The sequence below is a fragment of the Sciurus carolinensis genome, chromosome 18, assembly GCF_902686445.1.
Source record: "Sciurus carolinensis chromosome 18, mSciCar1.2, whole genome shotgun sequence".
Classification (NCBI taxonomy): domain Eukaryota; kingdom Metazoa; phylum Chordata; class Mammalia; order Rodentia; family Sciuridae; genus Sciurus; species Sciurus carolinensis.
The window spans coordinates 34727323-34754036 of record NC_062230.1 but is presented as its reverse complement, the minus strand read 5'-3'; the positions used below and the strand labels follow the sequence as shown (position 1 = coordinate 34754036).

General features: G+C 59.1%; 2 protein-coding genes across 7 annotated transcripts; one reads left to right on the top strand and one right to left on the bottom strand.

Moving 5' to 3' along the window:
* Positions 1-264: 264 nt before the first annotated feature.
* On the bottom strand, positions 265-9819 carry Carhsp1 (calcium regulated heat stable protein 1). Of its 4 annotated transcripts, none has more exons than XM_047532791.1 (4): positions 9782-9819; positions 3126-3290; positions 2540-2662; positions 265-659 (listed from the first exon to the last, which is right to left on the bottom strand). In XM_047532791.1, exons 2-4 carry the CDS (start codon positions 3281-3283, stop codon positions 497-499), a joined length of 444 nt encoding a protein of 147 aa, XP_047388747.1. In that variant the 5' UTR covers positions 3284-3290; positions 9782-9819; the 3' UTR covers positions 265-496. The 4 variants fall into 4 exon arrangements, with proteins under 4 accessions (XP_047388747.1, XP_047388749.1, XP_047388746.1 ...); XM_047532793.1 differs by lacking the exon at positions 9782-9819 and adding an exon at positions 9114-9248; XM_047532790.1 differs by lacking the exon at positions 9782-9819 and adding an exon at positions 4489-4513.
* Positions 6317-26412, top strand: Litafd (LITAF domain containing). Of its 3 annotated transcripts, XM_047532788.1 has the most exons (5): positions 9277-9554; positions 22868-22967; positions 24306-24386; positions 25820-25964; positions 26272-26412. In XM_047532788.1, the coding sequence occupies exons 1-5, from the start codon at positions 9411-9413 to the stop codon at positions 26378-26380; spliced, it is 579 nt and encodes a 192-aa protein (XP_047388744.1). In that variant the 5' UTR covers positions 9277-9410; the 3' UTR covers positions 26381-26412. The 3 variants fall into 3 exon arrangements, with proteins under 3 accessions (XP_047388745.1, XP_047388742.1, XP_047388744.1); XM_047532789.1 differs by lacking the exons at positions 9277-9554; positions 22868-22967 and adding an exon at positions 6317-6444; XM_047532786.1 differs by lacking the exon at positions 22868-22967 and having other exon boundaries at positions 7827-9554.
* The last annotated feature ends 302 nt before the right edge of the window (positions 26413-26714 follow it).

Sequence of the window (26714 nt, the reverse complement as noted above, 5' to 3'; positions counted from 1 at the left end):
AGCCACCCTGGGGAAGTGGCCTGACGCCCAATCGTGGGCCACGGATCCAGGGACCCGGGGGCGGCCAGGCTGGTGCACTCCAGCCAAGCACTGTGCCACGGAGCTGCGCCCCCTGCCCAATCCAGGGATTGCCAGCCTCCAGCTCAAGGTAGAGAAAAGGGCTCTGTGGGCTGCGCCTGCAGCTCTGGGCAGCTGGGGAGCAGGGCCCTCGGACCCGCGCCCAGGTCAGGTGGGACCCTGGCCCAGCCACCAGCAGGGTGCCTGTCTTTTTCAAATGCCTTTAATGCTTTCCAGGTGGTGAGAGCTGGCTGATGGGAGGAGGCTGCTGGTGGCCGGGCGCACCGTGTGTGCCCCCACACCCCTTCCTCCAGAGACACTCGAGAGGGACCGTGTGCCCCTTGAAGCCCCGACGCGTGCGGTAGAACGTCATCTCCGGTGTGGCCCTGGCTCCTCCCCAGGGTCTCCACAAGCTGAGGAGAGGGGTGCTTCTGGGCCCCTAGGAGCTGACAACGTGCCCAGACCAAGTCTCGTGCTTGGTGCCCGGGGCCAGGTGGGTGATGACCACCTCCACGGCCTGCAGCTTCTCGTTCTTGGGCGGGATGGAGCACATCTTATAGGTGACCTCGTCGCCTTCCACGGGAACGTACTCCCCTTCCACGCTGCGGAGGCAGAAGGCAGCAGTCAGGGCCGCACGGGGAGCCCAGCAGACTCCACCCCAGGGCCCCTCTTTCCGAGGGACTGCCCTTCCCCCAGAGGGACCAGAAAGAACCCTGTGCCCAGCCTCAGGGTCTAGCCAATCAGCTCCTTCCCTGGGACTGTGATGCTGGGGTTGCAGGAGCCTGGCAGACTGTGACATTAATGTGGGGGACTCGGCCCACAGCTGGACAGCAGAGATGGCCAGTCTGAGCCACAGAGAAATGAGGTCATTGTGCAAGAACTGGACAGAGAGGTGGCCTGAGGGAAGCTTGCTGGGCCCCTGGGCACACCGTCCCGGTTCCAGGGCTCCCAGAAACCCAGCTGTGTCTCTGCCCTGGGATTCCCCAGATGCTCAGAGGGCCTTCCCCAAAGTCCCTGCTATGCTTCACGCTGGTCCCAGGAGGGCTTCTCTCCCTTGCGGTCATCACCAGGAAGGTTCCCCTCCTTTCTCAGGGACATGAGTCCCTGCCTCCCAATAAGGCTGGTATGCTGGTGCTGCTGAAGGAGACCCCAGGAGGAAAGGGCCGGCCAGCTCCCCCAGAACTGGTTTGCTTTGATTAGAGAATCTAAGTGCTTTCCCTGCTTGATGTGGCCACCAGGAAGCTCAGGAATAAACCTGCGGCCCAGACCTCACAGTAAAACCAGACATCAGGGCCTCTCCATCGTTCCTGCTTGTCCCACCCCCAACCCCAAGTCTTCCTGACTTTTTTGTAAACCACTGGAAATTCCTTCTGGAAAGAGGCAGCATGTAAACGCATCTGCACATCCACGTGCATATTCTCTCTCTCTCTCTCTCACACACACACACACACACACACACACACACACAAAGTGCAATGCTTCAGCCTCCTCCTGTCTGGGCTGCAGGCACGCTGGGGAACCGAGGGCCACCCTCCCATGCAACAAGAAGGGCCAAACTGGTTTGGGTTTGGGTTTGGGTTTGGTACTGACCAGGGGCATTCAGCCACTGAGCCACATCCCGTCCCTTTTAGTTCTTGTTTTGAGACAGGGTCTCTCTAAATTGCTTAGGGATCTTCCTGCCTCAGCCTCCTGAGTCGGAGGGGTTCCAGGCGTCTGCCACGGCACCCAGCAGCAGCCTTGTTCTAGAAGCAGGTTTCCATGCTTTCCAGATCTGCTGCGTGCAGTGGGACCCGCCTGCACTGCCCACCCAAAATGAAGGGCTGGTGGGTGTGGGCAGTTCCGTTCCCTCCCCTCGGCTCCATCCCCAGCACTGAGAAAAAAAAATGTGGGGTTGGGAAGCGCACAGGATGCGCGCAGTGCCATTAAGAGTCCCATATCCAAAGGTGCCCTGGAGGCCAGAGGGGCAGGGGGAGGCACAGGCTGCGGGAACTCCCAGCCCTGAGGACGGGCGGGCCGACCTGGGCTCCCCAGGGCTTCCAGACACTCAGGAAGGAAGGACGTCAATGAGCAATGGCAGGAGAAAGGGCCCAGCCCCTAACTTCCTTCCTGGAGCCCCCAGGCTCACCAGGCCACTTCCCCTGAAGGCAGCAGGAAGCTGGCTCCCAGGGATGTCCCCACCGACCACACGGTCACTCAGACGCGCCCAGCAGCTCTGGACCCCACACGCCCGGCCGCACCAGGGCATCGTGGTGGGGGAGACGCTCACAAAGGCCAGCACAGCGCTCACAGGCGCACAGGAGCATGCTGGCTGTCCCCACGCGCCCCTGCCTTCCGTCCGCCTCACGGCCCCACCCGACAGACACACACAGCCAGTCGGAGCACTGGTCACAGCCAGCCAGCCACACAGGCCTGGCCACATGTCCTCATACCCAGCACCCCACCTGGCCCGGCCCAGGGCTGCCCAGACCTGCTGCTGACTCACTCGGAGATGTGCAGGAAGATGTCGGGCCCGCCGTCAGCGGGGGTGATGAAGCCGTGGCCCTTGGACCGGCAGAAGCACTTGCAGACTCCTTTGTAGACGGGGCCCTGAGAAGCCCGCACCGTCCTGGCGGAGAGGAAGGTGTACGAGAGCCTCAGCCCGCGCCCCAGACAGGCCCGGCTCTCCCGGGACACACCCAGCTCCTCCCAGCCTGCCCACGGCCGGGCCAGGAGTTCCAGCCCAAGTCACCCACACAGCCACAGGCTGCACTCAGGCCTGAGATCTGCACTGCCAGGCACTGCGGGGGTCCTCTGCAGCCCTATGGCCACCATGACGCTGCCCCACTGCAGCTGAGCCCAGTGACCCCCAGGAGTTCCCATCCATCACCACCCGGCTCATGGCCGTTCTGGTGGACGGGCAGTGTCCTCAGAGCTTCGAAAGCACCTTCCCAGTTCCTCGACGCTGGCCCCTACCCCATCCCCAAGACTCCCCAGGGGTTTTGGAGGCCCAGTGGTGGCTGGGCAGTGGACCTCTGGCCTTGGGCAAGAGCCCCACCTCAGGAAATGCCCCTGGCCAGCCCAAGACTCACGCTGAGAAGGTCCTTGTCCGGCGGGTGGGCAGTGGGCTCGGGACCACGTTGCCTCTCAGAGGAGATGGTGAGCGATCTCGGGCCCGAGGGGTGTCCAGCAGCCCGATCGAAGCCTGATGCGTGGGGGGCTGCGACGGCGGGGGAGGCTCAGATGACATGGCTGACCTGGAGAGAGACAGCAGTGCTCAGGGTCAAACCCTGGAGGTGGGCCTGGCACATCCCCTCTCCAGGTCTGAGGGGAGGTCACACCTTGTCCAAAAGCGTCCCGCCCACTGGGTCCGGTGCCTGCTTGCAGGCCTCCCTTCTCCTGGTTCCCCAAGATCACCCCGATGACAAGGACAGGGCGGTCTCCTCTGTCTCCCTCAGCCAGCACAGACCCTGGCCTCCTGGGACATTTGGCAAGCGCTGTGAGCGCAAGGGAGGAGGAGCCCTCAGCCAGTGGGGCCACTCCTGCTGACCCGCTCGGGGCACCGGGGAAGGCACACACCACCCGCAGAACAGAGAGCTCAGACCTCAGCACGCAGCCCCGAGGGGCCACCACCAGCCGGCATCCAGGAGAGGGAGGCCCTGTGGGCGAGGCCAGAGACCCCTGGAGCTGGCAGAGTTCCAAGCAGCATGTCCGCCAGGACCTTGGGCAGACCCAGGGGCTCAGAGCGCACAGCGCCCGCCCCAGGCACCGTGCTAGGCAACCCAACTCCCCCGACTCCCGAGGAATCAGCAATCCGCCAGACCCCGCAGGAGGCGCAGGGCTCCACAGCCACAGCCCGGATTCTAGCGACTTTGTGGCAAGCAGGACCTGGCTCTGCGCCCAAAACCTGGGATGCGAACCAGCCTCGGAGTGGGTCATGGACAAAAGCAGCAGCCCCGCGTCAGAGGCCCTGGGTAAGTCCTTCCAACACTACAGAAGGGGCAGCAGTGGGCGTCACTCAGCACCTGCTCCGGTGGGTGACAGGGACAGAGGGGGCAGAGGGAGGCGCTGCCAGGTGAGCTCAGGACAGGCCTGAACTCAAAAGTCCCCTCAAGTCCGTCGGCCCGGTGGACTGAAGCAGCCCTGGGTGGGTATCATATCTAAAACACGAGCCGTCTTTTTAACTTCCGGGAGTCTGCCTGGAAATCCGTTTTCAGCTACTTCTGGCAGAAGGGGCAGCTCCAACCCCAGACCCAGTTCACCCCGTCTGTAATAGCTCTATGGCTCCCACTGCCTGTGTCCCAGGCCACCCAAAACCCAGGCCACAGTCCTCTGGGCAAAGGGAGGCCCCTCGCCCAGAGGACAGAGCCCCACTATGCGCCCACACTCCCGCCAGGGCTCAGTCCTGTCTGGCTGGGAGAGGAGGGGCCCTTCTTCAGGGAGGGACATAGCTACCTCCTGACCCTTCTCTGCTGCAGCCGCAGCCAAGCAGGACCACGCGTCCAGGGAGCCCCCACCTCGGAAAGGGCCCCGCTGCTGGGCTGGAGGTCAGGGCTCCAGCATGACCCAGCAGTACAGGTCATAGAGTCCTAGAATGTTCCCATGACGGGAGTTCTGGAAGGAGGGTAGTGCAGGGAGGGGAGGGGGAGGGAAAGGAGAAGGGATGGGAGGGGTCAGGAGGGGGGCCCCACCCAGGCCTCCGGGACAGCAAGTGGGACCACAATGACCTGGAGGCTCCCTCCTTTTCTCTTACAGTCAAGGCACATCTGACCTCAAACTGTATCACCTGCCAGCTGTGTGATCTTGAGCAAGTTACCTAATCTCTCTGGACCTCTGTTTCTGCATCTGGTAAATGCAGATTATAATAGTCCTGAATTCACACCATCTTCGTGAAGTTGGAATGGAACAGTATGTGCTAAACGTTGGGACAAATCTTCCCAGAACAAGGAAGCAGTAACTACGACTGCTCTTGTAATTGCCATCATAAAGTCACTCAGCAAATGGAGTCCCATGCCAGGCCTTGTTCAGGACATGGAAACGCAGGGCTGAACCTGGAGCCTGAGAATAAACAGGTAAATAAATACATCAACAAGGCTGTCCACAGGCAGAGGGGACAGAATGCAATGGGCAGAGGAGCAAGCAGGCCTGGAACCACGAGAGCCACTCAGCCCGTGGAGGAGGAGGAAAGGCCCCGGTGACAGCCCGGTGTGCGGAGGCCAGCAGCAAGGCTGTGGGGGGGGATGTGGGAGGAAGGGGGGGAGGGGAGGTAGGTGGGAAGGGCCGGCCCCGCAGGGAGCTCGCTGGTCACCCTCTCTGCCACACGTGCCCACTCCCACTCTTCCCTGGAGCCACAAAACAGGCCCCAAACAAGGGAGCCCTTATTCTCCACCTCAGCCACCTCACTTCCCAAAGGAGCCCACGGCTGGGCACGCCCGGGGGCACAACAGCCTGGGTTCAATCCCCAGCACCACAGGAAGGAAAAGAACGGGCAGTTGGAGCCAAGTGCACCCCGTCCCCAAGATGCCACTGGAAACGCATGCTCTTCAGGGGGAGTGACGTGGGGACCACAGGGTCCCTGCACGTCCCAAGGGTGCAGCCAGCACAGGCCCCGGGAATGACCAAGGTGCTCCCCCAGCACCACTGGCCTCCCGGGGCCTTGGCATGTGCTAAGTCCCCCATCACCCCAACCCCAACCCCAGGAGTGCCAGGGCTGGCAGAGCGACCAGGGGCCTGAGCTCCCAGCCAGCTCTCAGGAGCCACCTGGGCTGGAGGGACAGCCAGAAGAGGCCTGGCAGGGGAGTGAGTGAACGGCGCCCGCGGGGGACAGCCGGGTCAGAGTCCGTCTGTACAGGGGCTGTCAGCCAGTCAGCCGCAGCCCCCCCACACGGGCTGCAGCGGCCTGGCCCCACCCCCCAGCGTGGTGCGGCTCCCTGCTGCCAGCTGCCCCCGCATCGCAAGGCCAAGGGCGGCCTTGGAACACCCAGGAGGAGGCGGGCCGACCAGCCATGCCCCCTCGACTCCCCACAGAGGCAGGGGGTGAGCCTAGTAGGCTCAGGGCCAGGGTGGGGTGGGCCTCCGGCCTGGACCTGACTCAGACCACATGTCAGAGCCACGGCATTGGTGACTGCTGGACTGTGTTCACACGGTGCGCGTGTGTGTGCATGTCTGCACAAGTAGGCAGGGGTGTGTGCTCGTGTGTGTGGGGTCAGTGTGCACACAGGCTGTGTCAAACACACACATGCGTGCAGCCAGGAGTGGCTTCTGGCCTCCGGCAGTGGGCTCTGCAGGCCACCAGAGGACCCTGGATACCACCTCTTCCTGTGCCAGCAAGGACCACTGAGCCACCACTGTGAGCAAGAAACCACCCAGGACAGAGGCCTGCTGCCTGCCCCCAGGTGCACAGTGGGCGAGGTGAGCAGCTGGCCATGTGCCGCGGCCTGCCCCCCAGTTCTGACGAGGGTCGAGGGGGCCCACAGACTGGTGGGCAGGAAGCCATCCCCACCCTGACTGTCCCCAGGGAGGGGTTTGTCAGCAGAGCTTTTACCCTGAGAACTGGAGGCAGAGGGGGCCTTGGCCTAAAATAGCCTGGGAATTTTCCACAGGCCCTGCAGCTCCTCTTGGAAGGTTCTGGGAAGTGAGGCGGGTCCTGGCACTGGGTCGTAGCCTGCCAAACCCCCACCTGGAGCCTGAGGACCCCATCACGCAGAGCCCCTGCTAACCCCCCAAGGCTCCTGCTCCTACTCCTGCCCCTCGGCCTGCAAGGCCACCAGCCACCGGCAGCTTGGGTCTCTTGAGCCAAGTAGCCAGGTGCTCACCCCAGGAGGGAGCTGGAGGAGCGACCAGCCACTCCAAGGAGACCAGGCGTCCAGTTCACCAGGCGCCCTTCCTGCTGCCTCAGACCGTTCCCTGAAGGCAGATGGAAGAGTGAGGACTGAGCTGGGCTCCAGTCGGATGCCCACTCCTGGGCAAAGCCAGACCGCTCCCGGCCGGCTCTGCAAAATGGGGCCATCCTGAATCTTCCATGGGTTTGTGGCTGGGCCACCTCCCAGCCCATGGTAGGGACAGGGCCGCTGGCAAGTGGGGTGGATACAAAGCCACACTGGGGAAGGGGCAGGGCAGGGGGCAGGGCAGGCTGTGGAGGTAGAGGGCCCAGGGCCATGCTGCGACCCGCCCGTGTGGGCTCCGCTGGCACCTACATACATTACCTAGATTAACCCTCACATGGGCCACCGCCACCCAGGCCTGTTGCACAGATGAGGAACCTAGGCAGAGGTCTAAGGCAGGGCCTGCCATCTCTGAGGACCGGGTTCACATGCAGATGCTGATTCTCAGGCGAGCACAACGTCTGAGATTCTGCTTGAATTTTCTTTCTGAGGTGCAGCATAGAGGCCCCCACACCCGTCTGCATTTCTAAGGGATTCCTAGGGAGGAAGTGGCTGCTGGTCCCTAGGGTGATCTTCTTGACTGGAGCCGGGTCCCAGTTAGCCCTGCTGAGCTAGGGCCTGGCAGAACTGGCCAAGTGCACGTGGGCGGGGTGGGGGTGGGGTGTCAGCTGAGCTGGGACAGAGGGGTCCCTGGAGTGAGGCCGAGAATGAGCCAGAGGTTGACGCAGCAGCAGGGCTCAGTCACACTCTGCGCCATTGTTCTGGGGAGAAGAGGGGTCTGGTGGGGGGGAGGGGCGGGAACAGGGTACAGCAGGGGGCGGGGCAGGTCCTCCTGCTGTGGAGAGGATGCAGCAGCCTGTGTCCCAGCCCTGCTGAGCCAGCTGGGAACAGCACACCAGCCCCTGGGACCCCCACCAGCACTGCAAAAAGGCCAGAGGCCCACAGACAAGCATCCCAGGACCCCAAGGCAGCCCCTCCAACACTGCCAGCCTCCTGACCCCCCATGAGCACCCTGACAGCCTCAACCAGCCCATCCAGGGGACAGATGGTCACCCACAGCCTGACAAGGCGTCAACCCAGGAGCCCTCCAGGGCCAGCCAAGTCCTCATGCACAGATCTGTGCCCTGCACTTCTGTCCCCATCTCGTCCTTGCTGTTTGATCCTTTCCTTGACCTGCTCTTCCACACCTAAGCAACCTCTGGCAAGTGACCCTGCCTCAGTTTCCTCACCGTCAATCGGAACGGTGCAGCGTCAGGGTGCAGGCGTGTGGACGGTGCCCGCTACGACTGCACTCAGTCAACATCAGCTGCGCTGGCAAGTTGCAGCTGCCAGGCACTGGCTGAGCTAATGAGCCTTCCCTCCTATCCCCGCCCCTGTGTATGGGACACAAACCAAATGCCCTGACTCTGCCACTCAGGAGGACAAAGAGGCTGTTCCCCTCCCAGGAACTCACCCTCACCCCCACTCCAGGACCCCAAGGCCTGACTCAGCTTATCTGATCCAAGCACCTACTCCCCTGAGGGACTACCAGGCCAGTGCCACTGGCAGGGGACACAACCGGTCTGTATGGAGAACCCACCGGCATTCTGGCTGTTCCAGGAGTGGATGGTCCAGAGATGGTCCTGCTGAGCTGGGACTTAAAAGATCATTTATTTAATGGGTGCAGAGTCCAGGCAGAGGGCTCCAGAGGGGCAAAGGCCCAGATCGAGGGAGGACAGGAGACAGGAGGAGGAGAAGGTAGAGGGGGAAAATCACAGGAAGCCTTCTTGAAAAGTTTGTGGCTTTTGGTAGATGACAATGGGGACACCAGAGTACAATTCTAAGCAGGAGGGTTGAATTTGAAGCTATTGCTTTTACAACTTTACTCTGACTTCGGCTTGGCCATCAGATTAGAAGGGCTAGATGGGGCATCAAAGAGACTTGGGAAATATCAAAACAGCGGGGATGCGGGGGACGTTTATTCACACACACCCCCTTCTGCTAGGGAAAGTTACATCCCCAGTCCGCAGACCAGGCTTCGAGAGGCCTCCTGCTGTGCAATGAGACACCTCCACCTCTAACACCAGAGGCCCTGCCTGGAGCGGGCTGTTCTTCACTTCTCCCCAGGACACGCATCCACTCCAACCCCCCCCCCCCAAAGCTGTGGGCCCAGAGCTTTCCTTTTTAAAATTTGAAAACGAATGTTGCATTTCCGACCTGCAGACCTGGGTGGCCAGCGCCGCGGCTGGGGAGGGGGCCTGTACTCGCGGATGAAGTTTTTCTCCTCCGGCTGGGCGCCCCTCCTTCCGGCGCAAAAACAAGCGCGCGCGCCGCGGCCGGTCGGCCCCCAGATGCCGCCAATCGCGCGGCGCCAGGGCGGCTCCCCGCGGGGCCTGGCCGCCGTCCCACCCGCGGGCCCACAGCTGCTGCGGCCAGGCCCGGCGGGGAGCTGGCTCCGCCTCCCGCGCGCGGCGCCCCCCGCCCTCGCCCCCCGCACCACGAGTCACCCCATTCATGCTCCTGCCCACGGGCGCAAGCGGCGGGGAGGGCCGGGGAGCGCGTTCCCAGCGCGCAGAAAACAGGTGGCCAGGCGGGAAGTGCTGCCGACGTTCGCCTCAGCGCCCTCCAGCTGCTGCCACACCCACCCCTTCCTCGGGGGTGAGTAGCCAACCGCGCTCCCCAATCAGGCCGCGGCGGCCGGGGCACCTCGTAAGGGCTAGGAGGAACCTGGCCCGGGGCCCACAGCCGGGGGCAGAGGGCCCCGCACGAGGGGCTGGAGGGGGGCAGCGCCAGCAAGAGAGGCCGAGGCCCCATCCCTGCTGCTCGCGGGGCCGCGGGCGCCGAGCCCCCCAGCCCCTCCGAGAGGTCCCGGAAAAGCGGCGTACCTGCCTACGCGCTCCGCTCCGCCCGCTGCTTGGCTCCGACTGCGAGAGCCGCGCGGGGAGGGGGCGTGGTCGGGGCGGGGCGAAGAGGCCCCGCCCCCTGGGGCTCCCGCCAATGGGCCGGGGCCAGGCCCGCGGCGCTGGACCTTTGTGTGGGCGCTGGGGCTCCCGGACCGGGACGCTGGGGCTGGCGCGCGGAGAAGGGGACCCGCCATCCCCCGCCCGCCTGCGCTGCGCCCGCGGGCGAAAACTGACCCCGGAAAGTGGAGAATCGGGTCTCTGCACCCGCACAGGTCCCTCCGGTCACCAGGCGCGCGGGTCCGGCCCCCACCCACCTGCCCTTGGCTCCAGGTCCAGATAAGCCTGCGCCTCGGTTTCAGCAGAAAGAACGAGAGACAAAAGGGAAACAAACAAGCGAAACGCAGAAGGGAGGAAAGTGAGAAAAATAAGCAAAATATGAAAAACGACGGTGGGAGCAGCTCGATTTGTTCTTGCTTCTTTGTTGTTTTGTTTTGTTTTGTTTTGTTTTGTTTTTAATTCCGCTCCGTCCTTGAGTCCTCTGTCTCTGGAGGCAAATGGTGTTGATATCATTTTGCAAGGGAAGAACCTGAGGCACTTAGAGGAGGGTGACCTGCTTGTGGTCACAGCCCCTGAACGCAACCCAGGGGCGGGAGGGAGAAGAGGTATCCTGTAGCTTGCCTAAGCGACAGGCCCAGGATGGGGGTAGCACGGCAGTTCCTGCTGGAGATGCCACCCTGTAACCCCAGACACAGCACCATGCTGAGGCCCAGTGGTAGAAAGGCCCAGTAACAAAACCAGCTGTCAGGAGAGGCGCCCTCCTGCTGCCGGTGGGAACGGGAAGTGGAAGTGAAGCCACAGTGGAAGTCCGAGGACCCGCAGGCCTTTAGACCTAGAACCACCGACCGGCATATGCCCAAGAGATGTGAAAGTGTAGGTCCACACAAAAGCAGACCTGTACCCCGATCTTCACAGCAACATCACTGCCAAGAGCTAAGGGCTAACACAGGGCTGGGGCTGGAGCTCAGAGGCCAGGCCCAGGATGAATCCGAATGCCCATCGAGTGATGAATGGATTAAACCAATGGTTGTATATCTATGCCATGGAGAATTATTTGGTCATAAAAAGGAATGAGGTCTATCTCAAAATTATGAAAAGGTTTGGGGATGGAGCTCAATGGCAAAGTACCCCTGCCACTGGGTTCAATCCCCAGGACCACACACACACACACACACAAGATTCAACATGAGTGAACCTTGAGAACATGAAGGAACCAAGGCGGACAGGAAAAGACACACATATGATCTCTTTGGTATAAATATCCAGAATGAGCAATCCCATGACGACAGAAAGTGGATCAGGAGGCCTGGATTCCGGGCTCAGTAGTGACACTTGCCTAGCATGCAGGGTCCTGGGTTCCATCCCAGCAGTGCAAAAGAGAAAGCCAGGGTGGGCGTGGGGAACAGGGGCTGGTAGCTAGCGGCACAGGGTTTCTTTTCAAGGTAAGACCGGTGTTCTAAGCGATGATGGCCGTAGAGGCACAACTCTGTGAGTACACTGAAAACCATTGAATTGTACACTTCCCATGAATTGTGATCCAAACAGCTGTCAATCAGACAAGGGACCGCTGGGCAGGGGGCAGTGACTGGTGGGATTCCAGTTTCTGGTAAGGTTCTGTCCTTTAATCTGGGGGCAGGGACGCCCTGGGGTGATTACTTTATGAACATTCATCAGCCCATAACAATGATACATCTTGACACACTTTTTTATTTTGCTTTTTAAATTTTTTGGTACTAGGGATTGAACCCAGGGGTTCTTCACAGAACTACACCCCCAACCCTTTTTAGTTTTTACTTTGAGGCAGGGTCTCATTAAATTGTTTAGGACCTTGCTTGATTGCTGAGGCTGGTATCAAACTTGCAATCCTCCTGCCTCAGCCTCCTGAGATTGCAGATGTGTGCCATTGCACCTAGTAAAATATTAGCTTTTTAAATGCAGCTGAGTGCTAACAGGGTCCTCTCAGCGCCTACCTCATTCTCCTTACTATAACCCTGACTCTTGGCATGTCGAGTCAAGAATCTGGGGAACAACCCCAAAGAAGATGCTGATCCCTACTCTCCTTCAGGCTCCGTCAAGACTCCGTTGAGACCATTCCTACCCCAGCACAGCAGCAGGGTAGGAATGTCTGCCTGTCCTTCCACAGCATGCTTCAAAGGGAATATGTCCTTGTCCCATCTTACAGATAAAGAAACCGAGGCCGGGTGATCTGTCCTGGGTGAACAGCTCTTCCTGGTCAGTTGGCCTTTCTGAACCTTGGTTTCCTCATCTGTAAGATGGTTACTGAGGGCAGTCATGAAGTAACAGCGGGTGGCCCTTGCCTGGTACCTGACACCCAGCAGGAGTTTGGCAGCCTTGGATCCTGTTTCTGCCATCCCTACCGCAAAGCCCTTCTCAGCTCCCTTGAAGCCCTCAGAATTCCACACCCAGGTTTGGAATCCCTCCATGCCAGGCTCTGTGTTGGGCACTGGACTTCTAGAAATAAGACGGGCCCATCCCAGAGGGTAGACCCACAGATGAACAATGAGCGTGGAGTCTGAGCCGCCCAGGGAAAGCCTCACTCTTCCTGCTTTTCCCACTCGTCAGGGGCACCGCCGCCTCCAGGGTGTGTTTGGGGAAGGCGGGAAGTCCTGGAGGGCTGCCTGCACCACCAGGTTGGGGGTGCCTGTGACGTGGAGAGCAAGGCCCCGGTATCTTCCAGGAGAACAGAGTGCTGGCTGCGAGATGGCCCCGTCCACAGGCGCCAGCTCCATGCCCCCCCATGTCAGTGACGCTTTCAATTATCCAAGTCTCAACCCTGACGCCGCCAGCTGGCACCCCGCGTGCTCTGCCCTGTTCTAACGCTAACAGTGAAATTCAGGAGAATCCACGGATGTTGTGGGGAGACCAGAGCCCCGGGTGCTTGGATTGCTGAGCATCCCACCAGGCCACCACGTTGGGCACCGTGTCCCAAGAGAGCCACACCAACCCTGGGGATTCCGTGAACACAGGCGCCGAATTTCAAAATGCCCAAATGACGTCCCCGCAATATGTGCTTGACTCTCAACCCACTCCTCAGGGTGTGAGAACATCTGAATGGGCTGGTTTTTAGAGTGCTTTAAGTTCACAGCAAAACTGAGCAGCGGGTCCCCCATCCTTCCCACGTGTCCCGTATCTCCCCGTCGACCTCTGTCCCCACGAACACAGAGCCCCCTGCACCAGCCTGGGACGCTGGGTAGAAGTGATGATCTTTAGAACCACCCAGTCCAAGTTCACATTAGGGGGGCCCCGTGGTGTCGCCTGTTCTGTGGGTTTGGACAAAGCCATGGTGACAGTCCCTCTCTTAAAATCCTCCTGTATCAGTAGCAGCCCTATGGAGGTCGAGACCTGCAGTCAAACGCACGTCTTTAAAGTGGACACACTCAGATGTGCGCGCACAGTCCTGCCCACGCAGGGCTGCATGGCAGCGCCCTCAGAAGCTCCCTGTGCCCCTTGGCTGCCCCTTCCTCGGGCCTCCTCCCTCCCCTGCCCTCGCTCTGCCCGATTCGTTTGCAGTTCCTGGTTTCCTCTGACCGACTCCTTCCGTGTGTGCCGGTGTGTCTTTTCTCAGCACGATCATTTTGTGACTGGCGCCTGGTGCCGCGGGCGTGGACATTTGTCCCTTTGTCCTGCTGTGTGGAATTCCACTGTGCTCACGAGATTCTGCTGCACCTCCTTAGGGCGGTTGTGAGCCACTCAGTGCAGGTCTTTGTGCCAAGGTGCGTCCTTCCTGGGAGCGGGGGCGCCTAGGAGTGGAGTGGCACCTAGGGACGACACAATGCACAGGAGGTGGAGTAGCACGTCCTGTGTAAAGCGTTTGGATTTAGCTGTGAATCGCTCTTCCATTTAAGCCTGTGTTACAACCGGGGCATCGTACTGATTTTTTGTTTTGTTTTTCGAGTTGTCTTGTTGTTTGCACGACTGGGGATTGAACCCAGGGGTGCTCAACCACGGAGCTACACTCCCAGTCCCTATTATTGCAAGACAAGGGCTCATGAAGTTGCCCAGGTTGGCCTGGCACTTGGGATCCTCCTGCCTCTATCCTCCTGCCTCAGCCTCCCGAGTGTTTGGGATTAAAGGCACAGCCCGGGCCCAGCTGTATTGAATTTTTTAAATGTGTGCCTGAGGTCCTGTGTTTCTATGGATTCCATTCTGAGAGAGTGAAGGGCCCATTGCCAAAGGCGACCTTGGATCTCGAGGCTGATTGGATTAGAAACTGGGCAGAAAACAGCTGAAGAGACCACACCCACAGTGGGTGGGAGATGATGGGAATTAGCCCTGTGGGACAGGGACCGGCGGCTAGCGCCAAACGCTGCTTCTAGGTGACCAAATCTGACCATTTTTCCAAGGGAGGGGGGACGACTGGGGTTGTGCCCGTGGCACATTTTCCAGCATTTCCTGTTTCTTTCTGATTCTTTGATCGTTTTGAGAAGCCACTTGACATCTCCCGGGAAGCATTTGGTGGGGTGCGGAGGGTCGCGTGCTGAGGGAGGCTGTGCTGAGCCAGGAGCACAGGCTCCGGGGACAGGGCAGGTGGGGGATCCGGACTCCATCCCCGCGGACCTTCACCAGGGCATCGCTCCTCTCTGCTCCTCAGTTTCTGCATCTGTGAAGTGGGGGGCCCCCCTCAGTAAGGAGCCCAAGGCCCGGCGGAAACCCAAGCAGGTGTTCTCATTTGCTTTTTCAAACGCTTCTTGCGTAGATCTTGGCGCGGCTCTAGGAGCACCCATAGCTACCGAGTTCGGAGGCCTGGGAGGTGGGCGCACCTCGCACGGGCTCCGGCTGGGGTTGGCGGATCTTCACCCCCGAGACCTCGTGCGCAGTCCTGGAGCGCTACTGCCCCGGTCTCCAGGTGGGGAAGGGACTTACTCCAGACCTCATAAGCAAAGGCTGTAACTGGCCGTACCAGGAGCTGAACCTGGGCCCAAAGGACAAGCCAAAGCGCCGCCTCCCCGGCCATCCAGGGTGAGGCCCCCTCCCCAGGAAGCGTGGCTCCGTCCCGGGTCCGGCCTGGCCTAAGCGGATCCCTGGGCCCGCACCGCTCCTCCCTCAGGTCTCCCGCTCCCGCTCCGTGGGCTCCTCACGGCTCCCCAGCCCAGGAGACGCTCTGCCCTCCCCGAACCAGGCGTGGGGACCTCCGCCCCCGCTCCGGGGTCCCTCCCCCTCCTGCGCAGGAGCAGCAGGGCGGGGAGGCTCGGGGCGCAGGCGCCGCCCACTCCTCTCCAGCCTCCGCCCCACGCATTGTGCAACAGCTCCGGTTACAGCTCATTCCTCCGGATTCCTTTTGCCTTATCATCCCAAGCCGGGCCCTTCTGGGAAGAGAGGATGAGCGGGAAGGGAAAAAGTATCCCATCTCCTTTCCCCTTAATCAGCCGCAGCTGCAGAGTCTTCCTTGTGCACACAGAGAGCACAGGCCAGAGAGGGGGAGTAGGTGCCCAGAGTCATACCGCGGAGAGTGACCAGGCGGGCTTCCCACGAGCCCCAGCTGTCGAAACGAGATGGCCTGCTCCTGCCCTGGCCTTTGTGACCCTGCTTAGCTCTCGTCCTTGTGGCTTTGGTATTATTGCTAGCTGACTGCAAGCCTGTGTGTGCCAGGTACGGAGCCCTTTCATGTACCATTCACTTAGCATTTTGAGTGAGCACCTACTTTGTGCCAGGCACTGTGCCAAGTACTTGGGAGATGACTGCGAACAAAACCAAGGTTCCCACCTTCCCAGAGAGGACACCCTAGGAACAACAATGATCGGAAACTAAACTAACGTGTGCAGGGAATTCCACAAAGGAACTGACGCCGTCGTTCCAGGGCTGGGGTTGTGGGTCGTGTGTGCCTAGCATGTGTGAGGAAGCCCTGGGTTCAAGCCCCGCATTGCAAAAAATAATAAGTAAAAACTCGAACCAGGCACAAGACAGAGGGGCCATCTCTTCTTAACAAGGGGCCAGGACAGCCCTCCATGAGCGAGCAAGCTAAAGCTCCACAGGGACAATGAGCTGAGGGATACTTGAGGGAACAGCATTCCAAGCTGACAGGAACAGCGGGTGCAGGAACTCAGAGGCTGGCGCTGAAGGGAAAGGAGACACGTGAAGGACCCATCCTCACAGAGACGGTCTCCCTGAACTCCCCTAACGCTTCGGCAGAAGGTATTATCAGACCCATTTTCCGGGGAGGAAACTGAGGCTCAGGGAGGTGCTGATGCCTGCCTGGGGTCGCACTGCTGGAGTGGCGGACCCATACTGTAACCTCCTCCCTGCAGAAGGGTTAAATTTTATCTAATAGGCAGTGAAAATCCCATGACGGATTTTTGAGGAGTGGAGTGGAGAATAAGGCCTAACCGGCTAAGCCTTATTTTGGAGGAGCTGAGTGTTTTGGTTTTTTGTTTTTAAGAGAGAAAAAAAAAAAAAAAAAGTCCTTCATGAACCCTGAGCCTTTAGACTGCAGATCAGGTCTGTAAGCCTCCCCTGCCCAGGGGGGAACGGGGTATCCTGGTTGCCCACAGGCTGGGTCTAATTTGGCTTTGTCACAGCTGTGCTGTGTGACTTTAGGCTGGAGTCTTGGCTTCTCTCATGCCACCTCAATCCTTTCATCCAGGCCTGGGGATTGGCAGGTGGGAAAAGGAACCCGCAGCACCAAGGCCGGACTGGAGACCCAGCAAAGCCCAGCGGGAGGAAGCGAGGCGGAGTCGCGGCTGCCTGGTGCTGCCCTCTGGTGGCCATGTCTGGGATGGTCGGAGGCAGAGAGCATCGCCCGTGGGCCCCTGGTTCCTTCTCACTGGACTTCTCCAGCTCAGATTCGGCTCCCGAAACCCCAGCCCTGTGTCGGAGTTGGGGCGGGGATGTCCCCTTCAGAATTCCGAGTGGAGAAGGCAGTCCCCAACTCCCTCCCAAGATGTGTGACCGGAAGTCTATGCAAAGACCCCAGGCGCTGGGCGTGACATCCAGGCGATTTCAGGGCAAATGGGGTGGGTGGTAACGGACGGAGCTCGCAGCTCATGCACTCACTGGTCCATCTGCTCATTCGCACATTCAACCCCTCCCAGCCCCTCCCAGCCAAGTGTCCCCTGCCCCAGCCTAGCCACAGCCAATTACCCGACCTGATGCAGGCAACCTTAGTCATGGAATCAAACGGGGGCGTGGTCTGGGGATGCCAGGAGATCGGGTGGATCAAATACAAGTTCGCCCAGAGTTACTGCAGTGCTGTGTTACAGCATTACTGAAGTGAGTCTTCGTGCGGATGTGTCGTCAAATGATTGCATTGTTGGGTTCAATTCCTGTTATTTGCTTTCCGTTTTTCGACTTTTTTTCTTTTTTGTTTTAATGACTTCTTGGTCCCCTCCCAATTTTATTGTAAAAATATACGAATGTACAGAAAATTTGAAATAATTCTACCTTTGTCAGAGTTCCGCATACAGGTGTCCCCTGTATCCCAGGGCGCTGGCTTCCAGGATTCCCTGAGGACACCAAAATCTGAGGATGCTCATGCCCCTTATAGAAGATGACACATTTGCATATCATCTATGCAAGCCATCCAGTTTTGTCAATGTATTTATTTATTTGCTGGTACCCAGGATGGAACCCTGGGGTGCTCTACCAGTGAGCCCTCCCCAGCCCTTTCTATTTTTAATTTTGAGACAGGGTCTCCCTAAGTTGCTTAGGGCCTCACTAAGTTGCTAAGGCTGGCCTCGAACTTGTGATTCTCCTGCCTCAGCCTCCTGAGTCTCTGAAGTGTGTGACACCAGGCCCAGTGCCTCCAGCTTTAAATCATCTCTAGATCGCTGTGTGTGTGTGTGTGTGTGTTATTAGAATTGAACCCAGGCCCTTGCACATGCTGGGCAAATGCTGTGCCACTGAACTACATCCCTGGTCCTCTAGATTACTTATAAAACTAATGCACTATAAATACTGTAAATACTACATAAGTAGTTGTTACACTCTAATTTAGGGAGTAATGTCAAGAAAAAAAGTCTGTACACATGCAGTATAGACCCTGATTTTTTGAACGTTTCCATCCGTGGTTGGTGGAGTCCACAGATGCATAGTCTGAAGAAACAGAGGGCCAACTACATCTGCTTTGCACACTCTTTCCCCTCTCGTAAGCTAGTCCTCCATCTTACTTGTTGACCAATTTAAAAGTAAGTTGCCACAGAGCGTGTGGCACACACCTATAACCCCAGACCCAGGAGGCCGAGGCAGGAGAATTCCAAATTTGAGGCCAGACTCAGCAACTTAGTGAGACCCTCTGCAACCTAACCAGGCCCTGCCCCCAAATAAAAATAAATGAATCAAAAGGACTGGAGATGTAGCTCAGTGATGAAGTGCCCCTGGGTTCAACCCCTAGTACCAAAAACAGTTAAAATTTGTAAAGAGCAAGTTGCCCATAGCTGTGTACGCGACACACTCAGCTTGCAGATCATTAGAGTTCAGTGTGCGTTCACAGGTCTCTTTTCCAGAGTGGACATGCAATGAAATGCATAAATCTTGCATTGCACCTTTCCCAGAATTTGGACAAAGCGGACACCTGTGTGATTCCATCGTGGTCACCCCCAGAAGGCCCCACTCCTTCCCAGCTCCCACCTGACAGGAGTTCTGATTGGTTCCGTCATGGCTTCCCTGGGGGCGTCTCTCTTGAAGTCCCCGCAAATGAAATCGCGCTGGGCCGGCTCGTGTGTGAGGCTTGTTTCGCTCAGGCCGTTGCTGTCGCCTTTCTTTTTCTTCATGAGAATGACCCAGATGTTGGAGGTGCCTTTGTCCGTCCTCTTGTTTACAGATCCAGGATTCCCAGTTTGGGGCTGTTGTGAATTAAACTGCTACGACCAACCAACCGTTTGTCTCCTTTTTTTTTTGTTTTTTGTTTTTTGTTTTTTTTTTGGTGCCACTTCTGCTTGAGCATCTGGGGGCAGAGGCATGTGTCCTTCCAGACCTTCATGGAAGCCCATCAGTCATGTAGGATGGAGCGTCGGGGTCTTGACATTACCAGAATTTCATGTGGTCAATCTTTTAAAACCCTAATCATGGGGCTGGGGAGGCAGCTCGGTTGGTAGAGTGCTTTCCTTGGAAGCACAAGGCCCTGGGTTCAATCCCCAGCACCCCCCCAAAAAAAAAAAAACCTAATCGTTCATCTGGACAAGTCGATGAGTCTTCAGAAATGAACATACCTATGTAATCATAATGGAATATTCCCTCTGTTTTATTTTATTATTTACTTATTTATGTATTGGTACCATGGATTGAACCCAGGGGCACTTTACCACTGAGCCACATCCCCAGCCCTTTTTAATTTCTTTCTTTAAAATTTATTTATTTACTTCTTTTTTGCAGTGCTGGGGATTGAACCCAGGGCCTTGTGCTTCCAAGGCGAGCACTCTACCAACTGAGCTGTAACCCCAGACCTATTTCTTTATTTTTGAGACGGTCTCACTAAGTTGCTTAGGGCCTCGCTAAGTTGCCGAGGCTGGCCTCAAACTTGTAATCCTTCTGCCTCAGTCTCCAAAGTCACTGGGATTATAGGCGTGTGCCACCTTGACTGGTCATTTCCTTGATCTTAAAAAAGACAGGGCTGGGGCTGCAGCTCAGTGGTAGAGCGCTTGCCTGGCACGTGTGAGGCCCTGGGTTTGATCCTCAGCACCACATAAAAATAAATAAAATGAAGTCATGCTGTCCCTCTACAACTAGAAAAAAAAATTTTTTTTTTTTTAAATTTTAAAAAGATGACTCAAGAACCTGAGGCAGGAGGATGGCAAGTTTGAGGCCAGCCTCGGCAATTAAGTGAGGCTCTGAGCAACCTAGAGAGACCCTGTCCAGAAATAAAAAATAAAAAAGGGCTGGGGATGTGGCTCAGTGGCCAAACACCCCTGGTTTCAACCCTGGTACCAAAAAGTAAAATAAAATAAATAGATATTTAAAAATACTTCCTATTCCAGAACATTCTCTCTCACTCTTTGCTGTCAACCTCCACCTCCTGCACACACCCACACCCACACACACTCCCGCTTTCCAGCACTGCGGCTTAGACTGTTGCAGAACTGGAAATAAGCAGGTCTCGGGCATGCGCTCCTCCCGGGAAGGGCTCTTTGCGCTGGCGTGGCTTTCAAGGCGCGTGTTCCTTGTGCAGCACGTGGGTACTCCATTCCTTCACGGCTCCGCGACGGTCCACTGTACAAACACGCCGACCTGTTCATCCGCTCACCTGTTGTTGACAGATGTTGCCGCTAATCAGTGCCTAGGGACGCTCCCCGCGAGATAAGCAGGACTCTAGAGACCCAGAGGCAACGTTGCCACCTCCCCTATCTCCAGTCTTAGGTGAAAATCAGAGCAGAGCCGCCTCGATTGTCAGGTAAGACAACGTCCCCATAAAGCCCCTGGGGAGGTGCCCCCGGGCAGGGGCATGTGGCCTGTCTCACGGAGTCCCCTGCTTGCAGGGCACAGGGTGACCTCCATTGCACCTGACCTGCCGTCACTGCGGAGCACACGAGGGATGAAATGTCCCAAATCTCTTTGTTGAGTCCTCCGAATTCTTTCCTTTAGGCTTAGGGCGTTCGTAGCCCTGGGGTCAAACCTGAGATTTGGTGTGTTATCCAAATTTGGGCTGTTTTGCGCACAGCTGCTGTGACTGGCCTCTCTGGGTCCTTTGTGGGTATTTATTCCTCCTGGTAAAAACCTCAGGGTGGAATTGCTCAGCCACGGGTGAAACGAGCAATTTAAAAGAAACCATTTTGCAGAGTGAGTTGCCTTTACCCTCACACGGGACCCTATGGAGCGCTCGATGTGCCCACATTCTTGCCAACACTTGAGTTTCTCCGCCGTTTTAAAGTTCAACCTCCTGCGATGCCTCTTCTTCTTCTTTCTTTCCTTTTTCCTTTTGGTACTGGGGGTGAAACCCAGAGGCACTCCACCATGGAGCTGTATCTCTAGCCCTTCTGAATTTCAATTTTGAGTCTCTAAGTTTCCCAGGCTGGCTTCGAATTTGCAGTCCTCCTGCCTCGGCCTCCGAAGTCACTGGGATTAGAGACGTGCACCACCAACACCCAGCATGGTGTCCGAATTTTTAATTCGCAGTACTTAGATGACGTGATGCTGAGCCTCTTACCAGGTGCCTGATGGCCAGTCGCATATCGTCTTTTGCAAAGTGTCTGTTCAGGCCTTTTGCCCACATTTACATTTATTATTATTAATAATTATTTTGCTTTACTGGGGATTGAACCCAAGGGTGACTACCACTGAGTCACAGCCCCAGCCCTTTTACTTTATTTAGAGACCGGGCCTCGCTAAGTTGCTTGGCTACGTTGCTGAGGCTGGCTCTGGACTGGAGATCCTCCTGCCTCAGCCTCCTGAGCGAGTACCTGGCTTAAAACATTTCTTATCACAAGTTGAAGAGCTCTCTCGGGTTCTGTGTACCTGCCTTTGGTCCCTGTCACCTGCTGCTGTGACCCTTTCAGCCTGTGGCTCTCCTTTCTACCTCACCTCTGTGGCACTGTGGTTGTGATAGTCGCTTTCCGCTTTCCGAGTGCTCCTCTTATTACCCGCGCCGTGTCCGGGGCGAGGAGGCCGGGGTGAGGAGTCCCGGGGCAGGCCGGCGTGTGTCCCGCGTTGCTTTCCTTTCTGGGTCCTTCCTTTTCCGTAGTAAACCTATGACCTGGCTCCAAGTCAGACCAGAGAGTGGGGCCGTGCGTCTGGCCTCACTCCCTGCGTCCCCTCCTGGCCTCCCTCAGCAGAGCCACTTCACTGTCTCCCTCGACGTGCGTCCGGGACCACCTCCCGTGCTAGCTGACGGAGGTCACTGTGTGCCACTGTTTTCTGACACTGCATCCTGCAGAGGCTCCTCCACGGGGCCCTGGGGCGTCCTTCCCCCTTTTCCTGTCCTGCCCCATCCTGGCCTCTGCGCCCCCTCTTTTGCTCTTTCTGGGAGCCGCTGAGCGGGACACTGAGGAACCGGGGTAACTCCTACGGCACTGAACAGCTCTGTGCTGTGTCGCAAAGGGCCAGTTCGCTTTGGGGATGGATTTCTAGAAAGAGTGTCGCTGGGCCAAAGGTCTGTGACTGCCCAGTGTCGCCAGGTGCGTCCTGGTCGGGAGCTGAAGGCGGGACCTGCTGTGACCGCTGGCTTCCACCCACCCAGGCTGAGTTCTCCTTGGCCGCCCCACGTGTGCGCCCTGGGTCGGACCCCACGGTCCCGGCTCTCCCCAGCAGCTGTGACCCTTTGCGCAGCTCAGCTGCCTTGGGGACCGAGGACAGCCGCTGTCCCGGGAGCTTCTCTGGGCCCATTCCAGCCGGCCTTCTTTTGTTTTTTTTTTTAATATTTTATTTTTGGTAGGAGGACTGAACCCAGGGCTGCTCTACCACTGAGCCACCTCCCCAGCCCTTCCTATGTTTTATTCAGAGACAGGCTCTCACTAAGTTGCGTAGGGCCTCGCTACGTTGCTGAGGCTGGCTTTGAACCTGCGATCCTCCCGCCTCAGCCTCCCGAGTGGCTGCCATCGCAGGCCTGCCCCACGGCGCCCGCTCCACCCTCATTTAAAAATGCTCCCGCGTTGAGCGGCTTGTCTTCAAGAGCCCCGCGGGGTTGCTATTATTTTGCCTGTTTTACAGTTGAGGAGGTGAGGCTGGCGGTGCAGAGAGTGGGATTTTGCCCAGGTCCCCAGAGCTGGACAAGCAGGAGAGGCAGGCTGGACGGGGGAGGCGGTCACCCACATAGGCACCGTGGGCCCACGTCTGCGGTCAGTTCTAACAGTGGACGCGGCCGTCCTTGCTGCCACCTCTTCCTGGACACGCATTCCTCAGAGAGAGCTGGCGCCAGGCGGACTCACGCTCTCGGCTCCTGAGGTCTTGCCGGCCGTGAGCCAGCGGAGACTGAGCCTGAGAGCGGCCCCGCCCTCCCAGGAAGTGGGGCAAGGCACCCTCTGGCCTCATGAAGACATCACAATAGCAGTCAGTCACCCAGCTGGGAGGCCTTGGCTTCTCCCTGCCTGTCTCTGGTCACCAAGCCTCACCATGGTGTCCCCTCAGGACGAGTCCTTGGACCCAGAGAACCTGGAACCCCAGGTCACCAAGACACCACTGCTGAAAGAGAGGACCACCCAGGAGCAAAAATGGACCAATTCTCAGGGTGAGGGGGCTGCGAGCAGCCAGGGAGAGGCGGCCGGTGGGGCCCACAGGGCAGCAGGAGGCAGGACAGGGGCCGGCTCGCTGAGCCAGGGGCCGATTCCTGTCCTCACCACCCTCGCCCCACGTCTGACCACCCACCACCCAGGCGACCCAGCGGGGACAAGGAGCAGGCGGGGCCTCCGAGTGCCGTGAAGACTCGGTCCAGCAGGACCCACGGCTGCAGCCTCATGATGGGCCGGGGTCGCTGCCTGGCCTGGTCAGCGTGGCCCTGGGAGCGCCCCCAAGGCGCGTCTGACTATAGAGGCCTGCTGGCGCCAGCGGTGGCGGGCAGGACGGGACACAGGCTGGCGAGGGTTCAGAGCTCGGCTCACCTGCCACCAGGCCGCCCCGGCCAGGGTGGACAGGATCCCTGTACTGAGCTTATTTTATTGTCTGGGTGCTGAGGGTGGAGCCAGGGCCATGCAGGCCAGGCCAGCCCACCCCAAGCCGCCCCCGCCCGCGATTCACTCCAGACCCTCGTTTTCCTGGGAGCAGCCCGGGCGGGGCTGCCGGAGCGGGTGGCCAGGGGCTCTTCCTGTCCTGCCGGGTCCACTGGGGAGGGGCTCTCGAGCGCCCACTTGGGAGGGGGTGGGGAGGCCCCAGGAGTCCCCTCAGGCTCCAGGCTCCTTTCCAGGAGGGGCGGGCGGTGGCGAGGAAGCCCAGGGCCCCTGTGTGCACAGACGCATGGCTCTCCATGGACACCAGGGACGCCCTCTGCCCACTCGTCCTTAAAATGCTCCCTTTCCTGGGATCCAGGACTCAGCCTTCCTGTGTGACGAGCAGAAGCCGCCTCCAGAGCCTGTCGGGGGTTCTTTGCTGGAGGGGTGGTGACTGGGAGGTGAGGGGCCTGGAGCCACATGCACAGGTGCCCACACACTGAGAGGGCAGCACAGCAGTGTGGACTCCAAGTCAGGTGTTTTTAAGTTCCATCCTTGGCTGTTATACTTATTTACTGGGTGACCTCAGGCAAGTTACTTAACCTCTCTGAGTCTATTCTCCACCCCTGCCGCCTGGGCAGAAGTAAGAGTAGTGAAGTACATTAGGCACTTAGCACAGAGCACGGTTGGTGACAGATGGCCCTGTGCTCCTCTATCCTGGACTTCCTGGTGCTGCCCCAGGAAGAGCTCATATCCCAGGACAACTGCAGTCAGATGTGCCCAGGTTCAGATCCCAGCTCCTCCGCCCACTGGCCACACCGCCGTGGTAGCTCAAGCCCACGTCTGCTCCATAAAATGGGCGTCTCCAAGGCCGGCCCTGGAGTCCTGCGGCTGAGGGTTCTTTTCCCTCCTCTCTCCTCAAGGGCCGCCTCCTCCTCCTCCTCCTCCGTACTCTTCTCAGACTCCTGGAGGAGGCCCACAGCGACGTCAAGGCCGGGTCATAGGTGAGTGCACAGTGCCTGCCGCCACCTTTCCTCGCACACGGTTCCTGCCCAGGCTGCCACAGGCCCCCTGACCTGACCACAGGCCAAAACTGCCCCCTGGAAGCGCCTACTCCCCGCCCCGGGGCTCTGTGGCCCTGCAGCTGGCCAGAGCTTCTCTGTGGCTCCCATGGGTCCTGCCTTATCAATGACCACTGAGCATCACTCTCCAGTGTGAGGTCGTTAGTAGACAGCCTGCATACAGTAGGTGCTCAGGAGATGCTTGTAAAGTAAACACAAACACATCACCCCCCTTCGCCCCCCCCCCATCACAGAGAAGGAGAACACAGAGCCTCCCAGGCGGGGCTGAGGTTTGGGGATTCCCAAGGAATTTTCAAGCATTCCAAAGAACTGTCAGGTTGGACTGAGTATCAGCTTCCCGTTGCTGCAACAAAATACCTGAGACAGTTAATGCATAAAGGGAAAAGGTTTGTTTCGGCTCAGTTCTGGAGTTTCCAGTCCATGGCTGGCCAGTCCCATTGCTTTGGGCCTCTGGAGAAACCAGATGCCAACGACCGGGAGTGAATGTCAGAGTGAATGTTTCCATCTGAGCAGCAGAGACAGACAGCCAGAGACCAGGGTCCCGTAGTGTCCTCAGATCCCAGTGACCTAAGGAGCTCCCGAGGGCCACCTCCTCAAGGTCCACACGCTGCCCAGCAGCCCCATCCCCGATCCCGGCCTTGCATCCTCCCGACCCCGCTTCCTGCCAAACGCGGGCACATCGCACCCCTGGCCCCAGAGTCCCCGTTTTCGAACCCCAGCAGCAGCTCAGCCCGGCGGCAGCCCCCGGAGTTCCTACGTCTCCCTTCTTGGTCACCCTCTTGCCTTGGGCTTTACTTGGTGGCGCTGGGGGTTTTGCCGGGGTCTCGTGCACGCCCGGCAAACGCACCCCCGAGCGGCACCCTGAGCCCCGGCGGTGTGTTCTCGACACCACACGGGAGCAGAGTGGGCTGCAGTCCCGGGCACACATGTGGGCCAACGCGCAGGCCAGAGGCAGGGCTGCTCCTCTTCCCGCCTCTGCTGTCGCGGTGTCGCACGCAGGGATGGGGAAGGGCTCCGGCCAAGCCAGCAGGCTGAGGAGCGGGGAGCCTGGCCGCGTGGGTGGGCGCACCGGGCAACTTGCTGGACGGAAGGGACCTGGGTTAGACCCAGAGGTGCTCCAAACTCCCTGGGGCCCTGTCCCCGCCTGGGCCGGGGGTTCTTCACTGCCGGGAGGAGCCCTGAAGCTGATGGGCGGGTGGATAATGGGAGGCAGGAGCCTGTCCAGGTGTCTCCTGTGCTTGGATGACCATCAGGAGCCACAGGAAGACAGGAGGTCAGGTGGGGGTGGCGTGCAGCTCGGGAAGGACCCGCGGGTGGGGCGAGGCAGGGTGGGTCTGACCTGCCTCCGCCCCCAGGCATGTACACCGCCACGCCCAGGATCTCGTCCTCCTTGCCGATGCGCACTCTGTGTCCCTACTGCGGCAACTACATCGTCACGGTGACCACCGCCGTCCCCGGACTCCTCACCTGGCTGCTGTGCTCTGGCCTCTTAGTGTTCGGGTGAGTGGCTGGTGGGTCCCTGCTGGGAGAGGGTGCTGGCACCCAGCGGCCAGGTGGGTGGCAGGGGGTTTTGTGGGGGGCAGGCAGGAGCAAGGACAGGGATGTCCCTGCCGGCCCCGCCACTCCATGGTGGCAGTGGCCCGCTGACCGGGTGCCTCTGTGGGATGAGTGGGGCTGCGCCTGCCGAGCGAGGATTCCCACCAGGCACCCCCGGCTGCCACCGCTGGCCTGTGGAGTCACCCAGCGGCCCGCAGGAGGCCAGGCCGCTCTGGCCGTGCACTTACCGCCGCTGCCCCTGGGGCTGCAGGTGCTTCCTGGGCTGCTGCCTCGTGCCCTTCTTCGTGAAAAGCCTGATGGACGTGAGCCACTCCTGTCCCGTGTGCAAGCACGAGCTGTACCACTTCCACCGCGTGTGAGCCCCTCCCTGGGAAATAAACGCTGACGCTGCAGCCTCGCGTGTGTCCTGCGCCTGGCCCCGCCCTCGGCCACCGTGGACACGGGGTGGGGAGGGTCCCGGGCTCCTGCCCACCAGCTGGCACCGCATGGGGACCCTGCCTTCCCTCCAGGGCTGTCCGTCCATAGTCGCAGCCTCACCCGCACACGCCCCCCCAACACCAGGCTCTCCCTGGGGGATCAGTGCCCGGGACCAAGTGCGACCCACGCCGCGGGCGGCCTGGAGCCTGAGCCGCCCCCTGGCCTGCACGGTCCTCTGCCTCCTTGGGTTTGGCTTCCGCAGCCTGCGCCTCTTCT